At 32.6% G+C, this 18,384-nt stretch overlaps 2 protein-coding genes across 8 annotated transcripts; one reads left to right on the top strand and one right to left on the bottom strand.

Moving 5' to 3' along the window:
* Positions 1-813: 813 nt before the first annotated feature.
* On the top strand, positions 814-9,562 carry LOC100795197 (signal peptide peptidase-like 4). Of its 2 annotated transcripts, XM_003528803.4 has the most exons (14): positions 814-1,149; positions 2,161-2,319; positions 2,464-2,575; positions 2,842-2,961; positions 3,133-3,284; positions 3,539-3,721; positions 4,380-4,414; positions 5,766-5,928; positions 7,080-7,133; positions 7,380-7,472; positions 7,581-7,723; positions 7,906-7,976; positions 8,444-8,527; positions 8,929-9,562. In XM_003528803.4, exons 1-14 carry the CDS (start codon positions 1,015-1,017, stop codon positions 9,048-9,050), a joined length of 1,626 nt encoding a protein of 541 aa, XP_003528851.1. In that variant the 5' UTR covers positions 814-1,014; the 3' UTR covers positions 9,051-9,562. The 2 variants fall into 2 exon arrangements, with proteins under 2 accessions (XP_003528851.1, XP_040873246.1); XM_041017312.1 differs by having other exon boundaries at positions 828-1,149; positions 7,380-7,723.
* Positions 9,563-10,416: 854 nt separating this feature from the next.
* On the bottom strand, positions 10,417-17,389 carry LOC100794666 (SKP1-like protein 21). 6 transcript variants are annotated; one of them, XM_014777813.3, is made up of 12 exons: positions 17,208-17,370; positions 16,840-17,000; positions 16,642-16,757; positions 15,606-15,942; positions 14,518-14,742; positions 14,208-14,399; positions 14,011-14,121; positions 13,309-13,387; positions 12,345-12,493; positions 12,070-12,236; positions 11,523-11,650; positions 10,417-10,715 (listed from the first exon to the last, which is right to left on the bottom strand). In XM_014777813.3, coding segments are annotated over exons 4-12 (1,089 nt in total). In that variant the 5' UTR covers positions 15,642-15,942; positions 16,642-16,757; positions 16,840-17,000; positions 17,208-17,370; the 3' UTR covers positions 10,417-10,713. The 6 variants fall into 6 exon arrangements, 4 of the variants coding, with proteins under 4 accessions (XP_014633299.1, XP_040873247.1, XP_006583289.1 ...); XM_041017313.1 differs by lacking the exons at positions 16,642-16,757; positions 16,840-17,000 and having other exon boundaries at positions 17,112-17,370; XM_006583226.4 differs by lacking the exons at positions 16,642-16,757; positions 16,840-17,000.
* Positions 17,390-18,384: the final 995 nt, after the last annotated feature.

The following is an 18,384-nucleotide window of genomic DNA, read 5'->3' as shown; positions in this document are numbered from 1 at the left end:
TTAAAAAAATATTTAATATAATTATATATTTAAAAATTGAATTTAAAATTGTTAATTTAACTAATAATAACTTCAAATGATACACTCATTTTTTATCAACTAATTTTTTTTATATCAAAATACACTCATTTAATGGTGTTTAACTTCAATTTAATGTCATTTTTGTCGTACACTACTGAAATAATTTTTTTTATTAGTGGATGTTTTCCTCCCAACATAATATTTAAGGATTAATTATGAATGAAACTTTAGATTACTTCGTTAAAAAAATACAAATTACTATTATTTAGGTTAATTATTGTTGTTATTGTATATTATAGATAAAAATATTAAAAATTATTAACACAAGTAATTTGATGTTTAAATTTTTTAATTAAAGTTTGAGGTTTAATTTCCTATTTCAGAGTAGAACCACAACTAAATATACTATTTCAAAATATATTAATTGGGTATAGAAAGATTAATTAAATATCAAACAGAAATGTAGATATCTCAAATATCTCCTTATTAAAAAATAAAAATAAAAATTATTATTAACTCCATTATACCGTACATGACAAAGTGCCATAGTAGTAATAAATAAATAACTTCAACATGTGTAAATGCAAAGATCGAAATAAATCCAGAGTTCAGAAAAGAACACATGGCGGTCACACTCAACTGTGAAACCATCAACATAGGACCGCAAGTTCTAGACTTCTAGTTCTAGTTCAATAGTTACCACACGCACTTTTTTAGTATTTTTTTCTTAGTCCTACAAACGACAAAACAAAAAACTAATAAAACAATATAATAATATACTACTAATAATGATAATAAATAAAATCTGCTACCCTTTTCTTCTCTCTCTTCTTTCTGCCCACCGCCACTTCCTCCTACCCAATTCCTCTGTCCATTCTTCATTTTCTCACTAAAATAAACGAAAAAAAAAACATTTTTTTCTGCTTTCTCTGATAACCCTTTTGTTTCTCTCCTTGAATTTTGCATCAAGAAACTCAGTTCTCACTTCTCAGCATGGTTTCACTTGGAGCTATATATAGTGTGGCCTATGTGTTCATGCTTGCTGCTACTTTGGTCTTGGGTGGGGATATAGTTCACCATGATGATGTTGCCCCCAGAAGACCTGGTTGTGAGAACAACTTTGTTTTGGTACCAATTTTCTCTTTTTTATCTGTGTTCTTCACACGAATTGCAATTTAAAAATGTCATTCTTGGAGGTTTTTAACTTTTGATCTTGGCCTTGAAGCTTGCGTAGTGGGGAAGTTCTGCAATAATGAAGGGATTTGGAAAACATGGGGAAAAAAATACTGTGTTTTTAAGGAAATGAAAATTGGAGAGTTGGGTGGGATTAATTTTGAAATATGAAAGTATATGTATGTTTTGTTTTTGATTTGAGTTTGTATTGTGGAAATATGATCTACACCTTCACTGATGCAGTGGTGTTTGTTCAATGCTTGCTTAAGTTTTACAGATTGCGTGTTAAATTGCTTTGAGCTGTCTTTTTTTAGATTCCATGCCACAGTGCTTATTTGTGTACTATGCTAATTATTTTTTTGCCTCATAATCATCTCATAGGTGGTGTGTTTATAGCTTTTGCAGCAGAGAGATCTACGTTTGATATGTGGTTAGAAGCTTAAGAGTATACTAATTTTGTGTAATACACTAATATCTTTTATTTGATATCTGATTTTTTTTTATCACTTCAAATTTCTTTTGCATTTGATTTTTGTCATGCAAACTTGCATCTTTGGCACTTGAGGTTGATCCAGGTGGAGTTGTTTTCTAGATACCACCGAAAGACCTGAATTTGTTTATATTCTTCTCCAAATGCTTTTACCCTTAACCTGTCCCTGTAAAATTTCTGCAGTTCTGTGCCCCTTTTTTTTGTTGATGATTAAACTTTGGTGGTTAGCTAAGTGGTGAAAATAGGGATTTTTTTAAATTTATTTTGTGAATGTACTCAAAATTTGAGTGTAGCCAGCTGATTGGGAACTGTATTTTATGAACTGGTTATGAAAAATCTTTTAGCTTATCTCTTCATAGTTTCCAGCAAACTGTTATGCAGCCTATTTCTATTTTCTTAAATTGTGTATTGTCATATATACACATATGTATGCATTTTTCTTTAACAGCTTTGATCAATTTCTTTTCTTCTGTTAGGTAAAAGTCCCCACTTGGATTGATGGTGTGGAAAACAGTGAGTACGTTGGTGTTGGTGCAAGATTTGGCCCTACATTGGAATCAAAAGAAAAACGGGCCAATCTTTCTAGAGTTGTCATGGCTGATCCGCCTGATTGCTGTACAAAGCCTAAGAATAAGGTATTTAAATTAATTATTAAGCTAGAAAACTTACCAAATGCAACTTTACTTGCATGTGAAGCATAATTGCCTAGATTGAAAGCTCATTTTTTTTTTAAAAAAAAAAAGTAATTTGTATTTTGTATTACTTTGTACTCTTGTTAGCTCACCAACGAGATCATTTTGGTGCACCGAGGAAAATGTAGTTTCACAACCAAGGCAAATATAGCTGATGAAGCTGGTGCTTCAGCCATCCTCATTATAAACTACCGTACAGGTGTTTGCATTTTCTTTTTAATGCTTCTTGAGATCTTGTAGTCTATTTCATTCATCACTTGTCCATTAGTGATTTCACAGTTAGAGTTGATTTTGGGGACGTCAGTTGCATAGAATGCTAAATATATTTGTTCATTATTAGTTATTAGGGTATACAAAGAAAATTGCGACAAGCAGTTGAAGTAAATATTTCTTTTATATTTATATAATATAAAAATATTACACTGTATTTGTTTTGAGAAAGTAATGTATTTCGTTGCTATACAGAACTTTTCAAGATGGTTTGTGAAGAAAATGAAACTGATGTTGATATTGGAATACCTGCTGTCATGCTTCCACAAGATGCTGGATTGAACTTGGAAAGGCATATAAAAAATAACTCCAATGGTATGATTGACTTTCTCCGAGTTGTCTCTTGTTATGTAATTAGTTACGGCTTTTCTTTTGGCACAGGACAGTTTAATTTTTAAAATAAAGGCTTATATTTTATACCTGATGTGGACATGTGTCTTACTTGATATTGGTTGCACTTTTGCATGTACAATTCCTGCTCTTTAGTGTCCATCCAGTTATACTCTCCATTGCGTCCATTGGTTGATGTTGCGGAAGTGTTTCTGTGGCTTATGGCTGTTGGTACCATTTTAATTGCTTCTTATTGGTCTGCCTGGAGTGCTAGAGAAGCAGCAATTGAACAAGAGAAGCTTTTAAAGGTTACCTAGTTCCTTTTTTTCCCAACTTTACTCTCTCTCAATATAGTGAAAATAATAATATAAAAATGAGGAGCCAAACCAAAAATGCTGAAAAGACAAACACATTAAAACAATAAAGCTTTTGCTTTGTTTTCTACCAGTCAGGGAGGCTATAAAAAGGATTTTATTCTCTTTTTATCAGCAAGTTTTCCCCCCCTTTAAAGAAAACTCATTAATCTAGTTACTAATATATGAATTAACTTTTATACTTGTAGGATGCTTCAGATGACTATGCTAATACAGAAAATGTTGGTTCCAGTGGTTATGTGGAAATCAGTACTGTAGCAGCAATTTTATTTGTTGTGATTGCTTCTTGCTTCTTGGTTATGCTGTATAAATTAATGTCATTCTGGTTTGTTGAAGTTCTGGTGGTTCTCTTTTGCATAGGTGGGATAGAGGTGAGTTGTTCTTGGTCAATGTTTAGTTATTGTTTATTTTGAGTATTCCTTCATCTAATCTAGATTATAATCAATTTACTGATCAACCAGATTACCATGCTTTACTTATCATCATTTTCCAATTGTGGGGTAATGTCCTTTAGGAATTTAACTTCCCAACATTCACTTCTAGCTCAGGCTAATCTTGTGTGCTTGAATTCAAGCTTTTAAACTTATCTTCATTGGATGCAAATGGATGGAGACTTGAAAAAGAATGAAGAGAGAAGAAGAATAAGAGGAGGATGGAAGGGGGATGAAAATACTTGTGAATTTATTTATTTTATAATGGCCCGCCTTTGAAATCCTGAGGGTACTATGATTTAGTCAAATCATAAATCTTCAGAGACAAAAAGGGTCCCTTGTTATGGTTATATTAAATCCTAATTAAGTCATACAGCATTTACAATTGCACAATATGATGTACATCTAATTATGAATTCCCTTTGATTGATGTACAGTATTATATATATAGATCAGAACTTAAATATTTTTTTCACTCATGATTGTTTAGTAATCTTTGCATTAGTTATTACTTGGAGTTAAAGTCTATGAGTGCAGAAATAGCATGATTTTGTTGTCATACAACAGCTAAATCTATATATTCTTCATGTGCTTTCAGGGTCTGCAAACTTGTTTGGTGGCTCTGTTATCATGGTAAGTTTTTTACACACAAGGAAGGTGGTTGAATGAGCAAAGGATACAATAACTAATCTGCCAACTTTTCTTTTGTTACGGCTTATGAATTTGTAGCTTACCTGTTGAGTCATATATCTTGTTCTTTTGATAATCAACATTTTCATTGTAACTGAAAGAGGATATAACTACATTTGTTATGATCCAAAGATCATGTTGTGGAGCATACTTTATTTATGTTGTTAAATTATGATTAATTGGTTTGTTTATTGTTCATATAAGTGGTGGCAAATTAGGGTGTGAATTAATTGACATAGCCATCATTTTTTTATGTATACCTTCATAACCAAATGTAAAAACTTTCTATAAACGAAAGAGAGGAAACACAACTGAAATTGAAGAAGTTGATATTTTCAACCCAACTGAAAAACAGTTACAACTCTAGTATTTATACTAGAGCTAGGACAGGTGTACACAGCTGTCATTACAACTGTCAACTAACCCAAGGTTAGTTGAGTTAACTATAATAACTAACTATGCTAGACTGAAGTCAAAGAAAGGAGTAATTCTACTCTACTACTCTAGTATCCCGGCAAGCTCATGAGGGGTTGACAAAATCTTTGTTTACCACTCTGAGCTTGTCCCTAAACAGAGTAAAATTAGAGGGGGTAAGAGATTTGGTGAGGATGTCTGCATATTGGTCAAAAGCAGGGACATGAATCACTTAAATTTTCTTCTCCAGAACTTTTTCTCTGACAAAAAACAAAAGACAACTGGTGTAGTGTGTCTGACCTGTAATTCAGAAAGCAAAGTCTGAATCCAGGTAACTTCAGCAGTAGCAAGAGCCAAGCTTCTATACTCTGCTTCTGTGCTAGATTGAGCCACAACTTTCTTCTTCTTAGACCACCAGGAGACAAGATTAGGTCCTAGAAAAATAGCTGCCCCTGAAGTTGATCTCCTATCATCCGGATCCAAAGCCCAGTAAGCATCACAGTATGCTTGGACAGAGAAATTTGAGGAGCTGGAAGGCTGAAGTTTGAGACCAAGGTTAAGAGTGCCATTCAAGTACCTGAGAATTCTCTTAACAGCTATCGAGTGCTGTTCAGAAGGATCTAACATAATACTCTAATAAAATGTAGCAAGACACACATATAGCTCTTTGTGAACATTGCTCGAAGATGTGTTTTATTTAATTCTTGCATCAACAAGTGTTTTTCCTGCTTTCTTTAGTCTCAACATTGCAATAAATCAATATTATCTGAAAAATAAATTAGTTCAGCTTGTAGTTTGTTGCTGTAGGGTTCATGGTTCATTGTTCATTCTATTGGTTTCTTTAGTTATGATATTGAAATTGACAGCAAAATACTTATAGTTTCAGATGGTTTCAACAACCCGCTCAAACATTTGTGAAGATACCCTTCTTTGGAGCTGTCTCATATCTGACAGTTGCTGTTACTCCATTCTGCATAGTGTTTGCCGTGGTTTGGGCAGTTTATCGCCGTGCATCGTTTGCTTGGATTGGTCAAGATATCCTTGTAAGAATAGTTTTATTACTTTTGCTTGTAAAATAAATCTATTAATTTTACTATATATCTTGTAAAAAAATTTCTTTACATTTTCTAATGTTTTATTATTTTCTATCCCTTTGGAATGGACTGGCTGGCATTTCTGATTAAAATACAGAAAATTGTGATACAATCATAAAAAATCCACTTGTTGCATGACTTAGATTTTGCTTTCCAACATTCAAACATAACTGATTTAAAACTGAAAATGTTCTTAAACTAGCGTGGAATCTGATACTCTTCCTCTGGTTGTAATTAAAATAAGGGAAAAATGAGTTTTGGTCCCTGTACTTTCAGTCAAACTTGGTTTTGTTCCCTTTACTTTAAAATTGATGAATTTAGTCCTTCAACTTAAGAAAATATGTGAATTTAGTCCCTCTTTCAACTTTGTAGCGGTCAACAACTGCCACTAAATGTTAAGTTTAAACACAAGGAGGGACTAAATTCACATATTTTCAAAAGTTGGAGGATTAAATTCACCAATTTGAAAGTAGAGGGATCAAAACCAAGTTTGGCTGAAAATATGGGGACTAAAAAAACTTTTTTCCCTTAAAACAATGACTGTAAGATACCACATTTGTGTTTTCAAATGTTTTGGTTTGGTTTACATATCATACAGATCCAATAACCAATTATTTATTGCATTAACACTATCTGCTAGTGTAGAATCATGAAGTAAGTATCAAAGAGGGCATTCTTTTGCTATTGATCAATGGAAACGTTTTGAAGAACAAAATCAAATTCCTAATATCTGCTTTATATAAGAAATTTGGCTGTAACTAATCATCAAAATGAAACATGGTCATAGATTGTTCTCGGCCCGTTAATATACCTGCTATTAGTTTCCTTTCCCATGATTATTATTTTTCTGCTTCATGTCAATGTTTTTCCTCTCTTGTCACTTAAAAAATCTATTTCTCTTAATAATACTTGTTCCCTTTTAATGTAGTTTTGAATATAAATTAAACTTCTGCCTTTAAGGATTTCTTACTAGTTATTATTATTAATACTCCTTATTTAAGATTGTAAGCGTTTATAGTATAAAACTTCCAAGAAATCAAGAGCCAGATTACTATTTATTTAACATGCTTACTTTTCTTTTTCTGCCTCCTGTCATTTAGGGTATCACATTGATAATTACAGTTCTTCAGATTGTTCGCATACCAAATCTCAAGGTAATTAATGATTTATAGTTGTTTTTTTCTCAGTCTTTGGTTTTTGAAAAAACTCGTCAAAGGCACTATGCCCTCATTTACTTGTTTGTGATACTCTTGAATTTAAGAATAGGAGTCACACATGGGGCATTTATATAATAGTTAAACTGACAGATCGTTGAAGAGATAGCTTTGCTGGATACTACTGAACTTTTATTATGAACAAAAACACCTACTGACTGACATATACCATTTTCTCTGAATCAGGTTGGAACTGTTCTTCTCAGTTGTGCCTTCCTATATGACATCTTCTGGGTGTTTGTCTCTAAACGGTGGTTCCATGAGAGTGTGATGATAGTGGTGAGTGTTTTAAAGAACAATCCCCCGTCTCTACCATTCTTCACAAAGCTTGATTTTGGCCTCATACATGATGCTGTTTTCCTGTTAAAATTATTATTCTCCATACAGGTAGCTCGAGGTGATAAGAGTGGAGAAGATGGTATCCCCATGCTTCTCAAGATACCACGTCTGTTTGATCCTTGGGGTGGTTACAGTATCATCGGATTTGGGGACATAATCTTACCAGGACTTATAGTGGCATTTTCACTAAGGTAGAATTGGAAGTCATAATACATCCTCTCCTACTCATCTTCCTTGCATTACTGATTTTTTTGGTGATAGAATACTTGACCACATTATTTCCTTGTAAAATGTTTTAAATAGATGGATAAGTAATGCTCTTTTATCATGTTAACAGTTAATGAACTTACTCTATTCATAACTAACTTTACAGGTATGATTGGTTGGCAAAGAAGAACCTTCGGGCTGGATACTTCTTGTGGGCAATGTCTGCCTATGGTTTAGGTATGAAATGTTTGTTCTAGGATAATTTTCATGATGAAATGTTTAAATCTTTGGACCTGTTAACTGTTATGTGAGATTCCACAAATATTATATGCTTGGCTACTCCAATAATATTCTAATAATTTAAGTAGGGCAACTCTAGGAAAGTGGCTTAATATTGCTGCACACTTTAACTTTTAAGTGTGTCAACTTAACATGTTAGTGGTGTCTTTGGATGGTAGCAAGGGTTTAAAGAAGGTGTTTATCTCTATTTTAATGTATGCAGTACTGCAATCTAATATGTTTTCAATTTACTGTTTCGCATTAATAAGGAACCAATGGTACATCACTTTAACAACATTAACTCATTAAGAAATAAGAACCCCACTGCAAATCTGTTAGCTTGCTTCTTTCCTATATTCCTATCTTCAAATGTCGAAGTGACTGGGCTTTGTCCTTTACATCATTCCTTGAATTTTGATCTGTAGGTCTCCTCATCACATATGTGGCTTTGAACTTGATGGATGGGCATGGTCAGCCAGCTTTGCTTTATATAGTCCCATTTACACTAGGTAAGTATAATTTATCAGACTCAGTTAAATCTAATTTACAAACACAAGATGGCATGCTGGTGCCTGGTATGTAATCTTCACAGTTCATACTTCCCTCCGTTCACAAAAATACACCTATTGGGGCCTCTGCTTAAACATGTTAGACAGTTTACAGCAAATATAAACTTTTTGTATGTAGTACAAAATTTCATATATGTGGGGCAAAGCATTAAAATCATTTTGCTTAAAATCATTTTGACAGACTGTAATAATATTGATCGGTCCATGTACAGCTGACATTGCTTGGGTAAAACTTTGATGTTGGGCTACCAGCCCAAGGACTGACATAGTAGACATTTAGGTACAGCATGACAAAATCTGGTCCTTTTGCTGCAAACCTTATTCTGGAATCATAAATGCAGGCACCTTTTTGTCATTGGGAAAAAAGAGAGGGGAGCTCAAGATTTTATGGACAAGAGGGGAACCAGAAAGGCATTGTCCTCATATCCAAGAGGATAACCAATCAATTGACAGCCACCATTGATGGGCACTTCAGCAGCAGATTTGTACCCTCCCAAGTATTAGTTTATAGAAGAGTGATAGGGTCTCTTAGGACATTATGTAACAGTTGTAACTTTGTTGTAACAGAATTTCAGCCAAATGGTATGACAGCATAGACTTAAAAGTTAAATCAGCAGCTAAGACATGAGAGATATATCACCCAATTGTTCTGATATTCCACGGGATTCACCAATCTGTGTATTGTAACCTTATTTTTTGTGAGATAGAAGATGAAGAATCAATTTCCTGGTTGATGATGGCTTTGCATTAAGGAGAGTTTGATCAAAAACCATGTCTTTACCAAGTAAATGCCAAGAAGCAAAGTGGCATGCTTAGGAAACTCCAATCATACAAGGAAGGACTGTTGAAAGGCTGCTAACACTGAGAAGCTGCTGTTTACTATATATAGCCATAACTTGTGTTTGTATTATTATTATTAACTACTGTTATTATTGTAGTATACTTGTATGAAATTTGAACATGAAGTTAGCTAAATTTTAATTTCTACAAGATTTTTCATGTTATCAGTTTCCTTAAATATTTCGAGATTGAGAGGAAAGACATGGATTTGTCAATGTCGTATGGCATATGAGGAAAGTCTGACTCAAAAAACTAATCCATTAGGCTTAAGTATTACATCAAGTAATTTATTTTAAGATTCCTAACATTTCTAGATTCAATGAATATGTAGTTTAAAAATTTAAGATTCCTAAAATTATTGTTAAGAGATAATAGTTTTAAAAAGTTTTAGAAAAATATATAATACTAATTTTATCCGAAAACAAAAAATTCTAATTTGCCCTAAAATTATATCAGAACCAATTTTGAAATTCAAATCCGTCAAAATCAACTTCAACCTAAATTAAATTAGGTGAAACGGAATGGATCATGAACACCACTAACTTTTCTAGTTCAAAGTGAGGGCCATGTACAGGGAAGTTCTGACTAAATCAAGAAAAACATATCCAAGGGCATGTTCGGCCAAAGGGAATTCGAAGGGACTCATATTTGTCCCTATACATTCCATTATTTGCATGGTACAACAATAATTGTGAATCTTCTTTAAATATCTTATTAATTGGATAAAAAGTATTGATTTTTTTTTTATATTTTCAAGACATTAAACATGTTTGTTCATTTAATTCTTTCTTTATAAATATTAGAAAGATCAAAAACGAAATGGTAAGAGAATATGACATCACTTGCAATGACCATTTTGAAAAGAAAAAAAAAAGAAAGAAAAGAAAATCACATAGTAAACTCAATAAACCGAATTTCATGCGTTATGTTAAGTGAATTTTACTAGCGAAGCAGTGAAGATTAATCCTATCCTTACCCCACACCAAATGTCCTATAAAAAAAATCAATGTAATACAAATAAATATGCAAAATTACAAAGGCACAAAAATAAAGGTATACTATTGCATACAAACTAGGAGCTTTTTTTTTTTTTACCTAAGAGTACAAGAGTCCCCAGAATAAAATTGCGCACCAAAAATGAACTGCAAAGAATAGAGTAAAACATCGGAAGTGCAAAAAAAGAAAAACAACTGACATGCAAAACTTTTCTTGCTCTTGCCAGCATCTCTCAAAATTGTTGAAGCCTCTGGTAAGGATTCATTTCCATAATTCCATTCTAAGTCCAGTCCTGAAGATGGAAAAAGAGATTTAGTGAGTTGTGAATAACATAGTAAGGAGAATGATAAGTAGTTCCCTAAGGACACTTAACAACACTAATTAAAGAATCAAAAGTGAAAAGTTTTCATAAGAAATGGCAACATTTAATGTCATCACTAATCAATGCATCATTAACATCATTTGTAGTAAAAGCTTTTTATTTATTGATTTCTTAATCAGTGTACATCAGATACTCATTAGCAAGACTAGGGATGGCAATGAATTGAATCAACTCAAAAATAATTTGAAACTCATTCGATAATCAGCTTGCGGAATTTGATTCATGAAACAAATGAGCTAAGCTTGAGCTAAAAAATGAACTTGTTAAATATTAACGAGCTAAGTCGAGCTAAACTGAGCTCGACTCAACTCGACTCATTTCCAGCCCTAAGCAAGACCCTATGCACCAACACTGAATGAATTCAAGCACAATTCATATAAATACAAAACAGTCAGAAATTATGGAACTCACAAAAATAAGGTGAGCAGAAAAATCTCGGGCAATAATAGCACATCATCGTTTCACAGCAGGATTAGCTAACAGACTAACAGGCATCACCAAGTATATATATAATAAGAAAAAAATAATGAAACTACAAAACTGAATTCATGTCACCAACACTAACAAAAAAAATGCAGAAGATGCCAAAAGAAACTAGAGTGGAGAAAGGAAAAAGAAAAGAAATTTTTTATCACAAAATACAAATTATTTTTTAAGTTCAGTTAGAAAGCATATGATGGATAAGGAAAAATACTGTGACACAAGGCGAAAACATACAAGCTTGTCGCCTTAGAAAACCATCTGTAGTAAAAAGCATTGTCTTCCGTTCTTGCCCTGAAGATAAAAGTTCTTGCATTCTTTCTGGCCAGTCAGAATTTAATCTGCGGGCAAAATCTTCCACTTCCCTGCATCAAAAGGTACCACCCAAATAAAATATTAGGGTGCATCATACCATCATCTTAAAAGCACTCTAGTGTAACTACCATGCAACCATCTCTTTATATCAAAGAGATAACTTTGATTACCTAAAATGAAAAGGTAAAAAAACATGGAAGGTAAATAGAGTCATGAACATTGCCACTAGGCTTAACTCAAGTGTGCAGAAATCATAGGTTCCACTCCTTGAAAACCAAAAAGATATAAGAGTTCAAATCATTCCAGGGCCTTGTCCTCTGTATATGCAATAGTCCATATAAGATCTCTTCAGCAATGTGGCTTAATAATCAGAAAAAAAGCTAGTGACTTTCAAGAGCAACTATGCTATACAAAATAGATTTGAAAAACATTACAATACAGTAAGCATTGAGTTAGAAAATAATTCCACCTGTCAATTTTTTCCTTTAAAGCAGGATCAATCTCATCATCTATATCACCATCATCAAACTCAACCTTAGGAGAAAATGTGTCATCTTCTGCATAGGGTAAATATGAGGTCTCGCTAATTCTCTCAGCTTCAGAACTTTGATGTCTGATATCATGGCCATTTACCTCCTATTATAAGAAGAAAAAGTCAATAAACACTTCAACATTTTGGTGATAAGACCATAGCCATGTTCATTCAAAATGAACAGTGCCAAATGATTTAACTTTTAAAACCACCTTTTTGTTCATTTCAGATGCCTCCTTCAGAGAAGAGTTCTTCTGTTGCTCTTTTTTCCTCCGGTTCTTCTTTTTATTCTTTGATGTTTTAACTCCCTTTGGATCTGCGACAAAATTCTTCGCCTCCAGTAAGAAATTCAAAAGCGGAACTGAAGAAAAATATAAAAGGACTATAGCTCTCAGACAATTCCTCTCTAAAAGCATCAAAAAAAATATTTCAAAAAGCATTTAGTAATGCTACACATCCCAAAAGTCATATCAAAACTCTTGTTCTAAATGATGTGACAAAATAAGTGCAGTCACAACATTAATGAAATTTGGCACCGAGAAAATAAAAAATTATAAATATAAAGAGTTAAGTCAATTCTGCTCGTAAATATCTTTATTTATTTGTTTTTCTAATTAAAATTATTTCAAAACATTACAATTCACAATATTTCACAACAGTTTCATAAACTTATGAAGTCAAATTTTACAGGCATGTTTAAATATTTCTTATATCAATTTACATGAAATTTAGTTAAAGAGGGGCAAAATGTTTGTCGTATAAAAAAGGAGACAAACTTTAGCACTCTTCTTGCCTATACTACTTCAGCTTGGCTGTTATAAACTTTGTTGGAGACTAGCAACAATTTATCATCTAAAAATGCTGCCCTTAATCTCTCAAATTTAGAAAGTCATCATCTTTACCTACATACCATGCATAGTGGACAGTTATCTGTGCATCCTAGCATTCAGAATTACATTGTGAATATGAAGGAACTTATTGCCCAATTGGATAATGGCCCAAGCCAATTCATCAGCTCATCTAATGGTTCAGAAGGGATTTCTTATGGCCAACGAGTAACATTAAATAGAAAGTCCTCACCAATTAGGAATGAGAAAAGTACACATTTGATCAATCTATAGACAGAAAAACATGAAGTGAATACATAGAAAGGGAAGATTAATATTTTCAATTTACCTCCATCATTTCCATTAATAAAAGACAAAAGGTCATCAACAGAACGTTCATCCACATGCTCTTCTTCAACTTCAACATTCTGAAACATGCAAACAGATTGATTCTTATTTAAGTCAAAATTTATCTACAACTTAGAAATATAAAATGAAGCAAGAACACATCAGCACCAGTGTTGTCAATGGTAGGTGGTGCATCTTTGAAACAGAAGCAACAGATTAGAAGTTACTCGTGTTTGACAGCTTTGGTAGAAGAGGCAAAAAATTTGTGCGGCCAAACCCAAAACGATATATAACTACAAGGATCAAAACCTAAACTTGTAAAATTAAGGATCAAAAACCAAACTATTAAAAATATAGGGATCAAAACCAAAATCAAGGTGAAGTATAAGAACCAAAAATCTATTTAAAGTTTAAACCATAAATTTTCTCCTCATATTTATGAATCTCTTCTGCCAAAATAAATTTACATTTTCTCCAACATTGTTACGCTGCTTCCAAAATGGTGACACTATGCAATCTTCCATAAAACTATGGAAGTTAATGCAAATATGCAATAGACCACTGACAACACTGATCTGTACAGTTTTTATCAATAAAAGTTCAATCAGAAATACCTAATTAAGGAATATGGACTACAATTGACACTGACAGTGTGACATATAAAATGTGCTGAAGATGAAAGTAAGAAACAATTTGGTGGTACCTTTAACCTTCCGCGCTCTTTTAGTTCTTTTCTCTTTTTGGCATACAAACGGTTCAAAAGTCTGATCCTTGGGTCGGCAGTTATATTTCTCAAGGGCTCCAACTTTTCTTCCTGGATCAAAAGAATGCGTGAGAAATGAAAATAGAAAATCCAAAAAGATATAATTGGCATACAGAGTTCTCACAAGCACCAGACACCTCTGTAAGATCATCAGGCAAATGAAATATATCACGTATCTCCTCTGGTGTTTTCCCTTCAATTATTCGAGCAAGTGCACGACTGGTAAGATCAACCAAAGGTTTTAACTGAAGGCTGTCTGCAGCAGATGTCAACTCACAAAGCCTCTCCGTGTCTATCCTAACAAATTTCTCATCATAAGATTTACGTTCCTATAAAACGAATAGTCCACAAGTCAAATACCTTTCACATTTATTGTTCAGGCTTGGATCATCTTGTCAAGTATGAAAATAATAACAATACAAGAGCATTGAAAAAAAGCAGTCAAACCTTGTTTGAGCGGCCTGGTACTTGATGAAAACGACAATAGTCGAGAATTAAGCTCAACATGGCAGGACTGACTTGTTGAGGAAGACATATTGCACAATTCTTGGAAGATCCCATGCCTTTTTGTATTATTTCTTGACATATCAGTGGGGAAAACATTGCAATTTCTTGTTCCACTTGTTGGATTGAATCATCTGAAGTCTGAAGCCATACATACGGCTTCATCATCTGAAAATACAAACAAAGAATAGTTTCAGTTTCAACGTAAGAAAGTAACCAATGCAAGGTCTTGATTCTCTGGTAGGGAAGTTTCCTAGCATTAATTTTTTTTTTGGTGAATTTCATTGCATTAAATTAATGAATAACAATTATGATATTCCAGACAAGACAAGTACACAACATAAAACAATCATAGAAAAATTGGAATACAAAAGCTATTAAAGAGACTACCCATCTACACTAAGTTAATTCACTGATTCAAGGAGAAGATAATGCACAGAGTTGTATGAGCCACATGCAAGTCTAAGGCTTTCAAAGAATATCAAATGTTTTAAAAGAATATCTAGAAAGAGAGATTCACCCCTGAAACTCCCTGTTATTAAATTGATGGGTCACGCATGTGCACGCTGTCAATTTTGAATCCACAATCCCTCCAATCTCCATCATCAAAGAGATTGAAGAGAAAACTAAACCAGAGTCATTACAATGCTAAAACAACTCATTTAAAACCAAACACTCGAAAACAGTTTGTATTCACATAATCACAATTCACACCAAATAAACACATAGTTTCATATGCAATATTTGAGAGGGTATTGGGATTCAACTGTGTAGAGAAAAAAATGGCACTAGACCTATTGAAATTATTGAATAAAGAGTAATTTCAATAATGTACTAAATATTACTGGAAATAGATTAACAAACCGTATACAAGAGAATACATAATTAATAAATAAAGGTCAAAGGAATAAGTTAACAGTTACTACCAAAAGCAAAAAAGGAAGCAGTACAACTCAAATGAAATATTGGGCCACAGCCTAGATGGTTTGAAGAAAAAAGTATATATTCTCTTATACAAAAAGGTAGCATACCTCAGGTTTAATAACTGCCAAGTCAGTTTCTGACATCTGACAACAATTCGAAAATACAGGGATACTGGAAGTTTCTTTATGGTGCAAGGAATTCCTGATTTAAAAAATTAAACTTCAAATCCAAACAACCACTTAATATGTCCACCTGTCAAAGGACTTCTGCCTTCAGGATGATGTTACTCGAGCAACATTACTCAAATGCACAAGGTCCACGGGAGAATTTGCAGTGTTACACAAACCTCTATCACAATATTTCAACCAGTAAGTAAAACAGGCGAGACCTTGCCAAATAGCAGAATGAAGAATGATCTGGAACCTCTCAAATTCAAAAAGAAAGCTGTAAAGTTAAGGATAAGAAGTCAATAACTGCAGTAGATGACAATATAGAAATGAAGAGCAGACAAATATATACTACCCCAATATTAAGCATGACCAAAACACAAGCATTAGCATATTTTATCAAAGTTTGCCAACACCAAATGCATACAAAAATATATTTGTTCACTATACCTTATTCATAAACTTGTAAATTGTAATAGTCTAGAATTGTGTAATTCTTCCTAAGAAGTATTTTCTAAGTTGTCTGTTTTTTACTTTAAATCAACCTACTGTATTAATTTCTATGGACAATCGGACATTAATTAGTGAACCATCAGCAGCAACCTCCTACAGCCAAAAACTGGTCTATGAAAACCCTCTTTTTATTGGTGTGGTTTCAAACAACCAAACAAATATTAAATTAAATTAAAAGCTATTTACACCTATCTTTAACTGAATTATTGCAGGAAAATTCATAGTATTATGCTAAAAACATTCATACATTGAACTTCGACACCAAACAGCATTATCTAATATACAGTTACCACACATTAGCGAGGTTCAATGCAGCATCTTGCACCAATAGCCAAGAAGCAGCCTCTCAAGTAAGGCTTTAACTTCTCAGAACAGCTCTAGCAAACTACTTAAAACTAAATGGCTATTACTTGCGTTAAGAATTCAACAAATGTAAGATTTCAAATTACAAGCTTTTCTTTACCTTCACAGTTCACAATAACCCCACTTCACTGATGATACTCACAAGTACCAAACTAGCTCTAATTCTTACTTGGCTGGCATTATCCAACTAATATTATTTTAAATTCACACCCAAAACTGAAAGAAAGAAAAAGTCAAAAATCAGCAGACAAATCAACTGTCTTTTTTATTACAATTTTTTTAAAAATAATTTACTAACCTAAAAATTGAGTTTTTTTTATCATTATTTTTCCACGGAAATCGGGAAACAAATACTTTTTTTTTCTGGTTGAAGGACATCCTATCACACCATAGTACCAATCTGTCATACGCATTCCCATGCTCATTTATGAAGTGAAAAAGAGTTTAACTTTATCACTTCTGCAACCTCGAAAATATCACACAGATTTCACAAGTAAGCAAAATAAATTAAAGGAATAACAACAAAACAACATAAGAGTGTGCAAGCATGATTTTTATTGAGAAAATCACATTTTGAAGATGACCCACAATTCTCCAACACGAACTTAGGGGAATGAAAAACGAATGAACCGTTCAAATCAAATGTAAGAATGAATCCATACATACCTGAGAAATGGATTTGCAGAGTTACAAAACGAAGGGAAACAAAGAGAAGGAGAAAAATGGAACTTAGAAATTTTTTGTGACTGACAAATTTTTCACTTTAGTGGTTTGTAGTTGGAATCGTTGTCAATGTCAATGACAAAGTGAATAATATGTGATGAATAAGCACGATGGGGAAGTAAACGACGCCGTTCACGACTGAACCCGATTAGGTTTGTTAGGTTAAGGCCCATACCTAATGATAAGTAAGGAGCCTTGGGCCTTCGGGCTCGATGGGGGGCTCTTAAATTACACATGTCTTTTAATTAAGAAAATTGTTTAGGTCTCTTTTCCTTTAGAAAAACGGTTTCCTTTGAGTTTGAGCTTTAATGAAATTATATATATCTTTCTGAAATTTAAGAAAATTATAAACATTTTTTTCTATTTTTAAAACCTACTCAAACTTTTTAAATGTCTTCTAAGAATTTGATAATAACAAATCATGTATATTGACAATTTTAATTAAAAAAGATTAAAATATGTTTTTCATTCTAAAAAATATGAATGATATTTATGGGAACAAAAAAAATATATTTTAGTTTTTTTAATTAAAATTATCAATACACATGATTTGTTATTGTCAAATGTTTAAGCAACATTTAAAAAATTTATGTAAGTTTAAAAATAGATAGGAAACATGTATAATTTTCTTAAATATCATGAAAGACATATATAGATTTTATAAAAATAGAAAAAACATGGGTAATTTCTTTAATTTTTAGAAAAAATAAGTGTAATTTACTCTAATAATAATAATATAAACGTAGAGGTAATATTAAAAAAGAAAAAAAAAGGAGAGGGAAGGGAAGGGGGAATTATTTTTCTTTAGCATAATACATGAGAATTTGTTAATATTTTAATTTTTTAAATTTAAATACTACTTTTATCTAGAAATGTAGTTTATAAATTTTACATGAGTGGTAGTTTTAGCCAACTCAATATATCCTTTTGGGATAAGTTGATGGGAGCACATACTTCTTAAATTATTATAGGAAAAAATCTTTTCAAAATTGAAGTGGAGAAAAGTGTCAAGTCAAACTTTAAATGTTGTGGTTACCGTGGAAAGATATGGTCAGGTTGTTGGTAAAAAAAAAAAACTAGTTTACTTACCATGAAAGACCGATTGAATACTATGTGAAAA

Source organism: Glycine max, chromosome 7 (assembly GCF_000004515.6).
Source record: "Glycine max cultivar Williams 82 chromosome 7, Glycine_max_v4.0, whole genome shotgun sequence".
NCBI lineage: Eukaryota > Viridiplantae > Streptophyta > Magnoliopsida > Fabales > Fabaceae > Glycine > Glycine max.
This window is presented reverse-complemented; position numbering and strand designations above follow the sequence as displayed.

What these genes read in the sequence shown, in the direction of transcription:
- LOC100795197 (XM_041017312.1), top strand. Translation starts at nt 1,015, where the DNA reads ATGGTTTCACTTGGAGCTATATATAGTGTGGCCTATGTGTTCATGCTT. An exon ending in TATAAAAAATAACTCCAATG is followed by an intron (nt 2,962 to 3,132) that starts GTATGATTGACT and finishes CCTGCTCTTTAG; the next exon opens with TGTCCATCCAGTTATACTCT. An exon ending in ATAGTGGCATTTTCACTAAG is followed by an intron (nt 7,724 to 7,905) that starts GTAGAATTGGAA and finishes CTAACTTTACAG; the next exon opens with GTATGATTGGTTGGCAAAGA.
- LOC100794666 (XM_041017313.1), bottom strand. Translation starts at nt 15,641, where the DNA reads ATGTCAGAAACTGACTTGGCAGTTATTAAACCTGAG. An exon ending in AAGAGCGCGGAAGGTTAAAG is followed by an intron (nt 13,388 to 14,010) that starts GTACCACCAAAT and finishes TGCATGTTTCAG; the next exon opens with AATGTTGAAGTTGAAGAAGA. An exon ending in TTAAAGGAAAAAATTGACAG is followed by an intron (nt 11,651 to 12,069) that starts GTGGAATTATTT and finishes CTTTTGATGCAG; the next exon opens with GGAAGTGGAAGATTTTGCCC.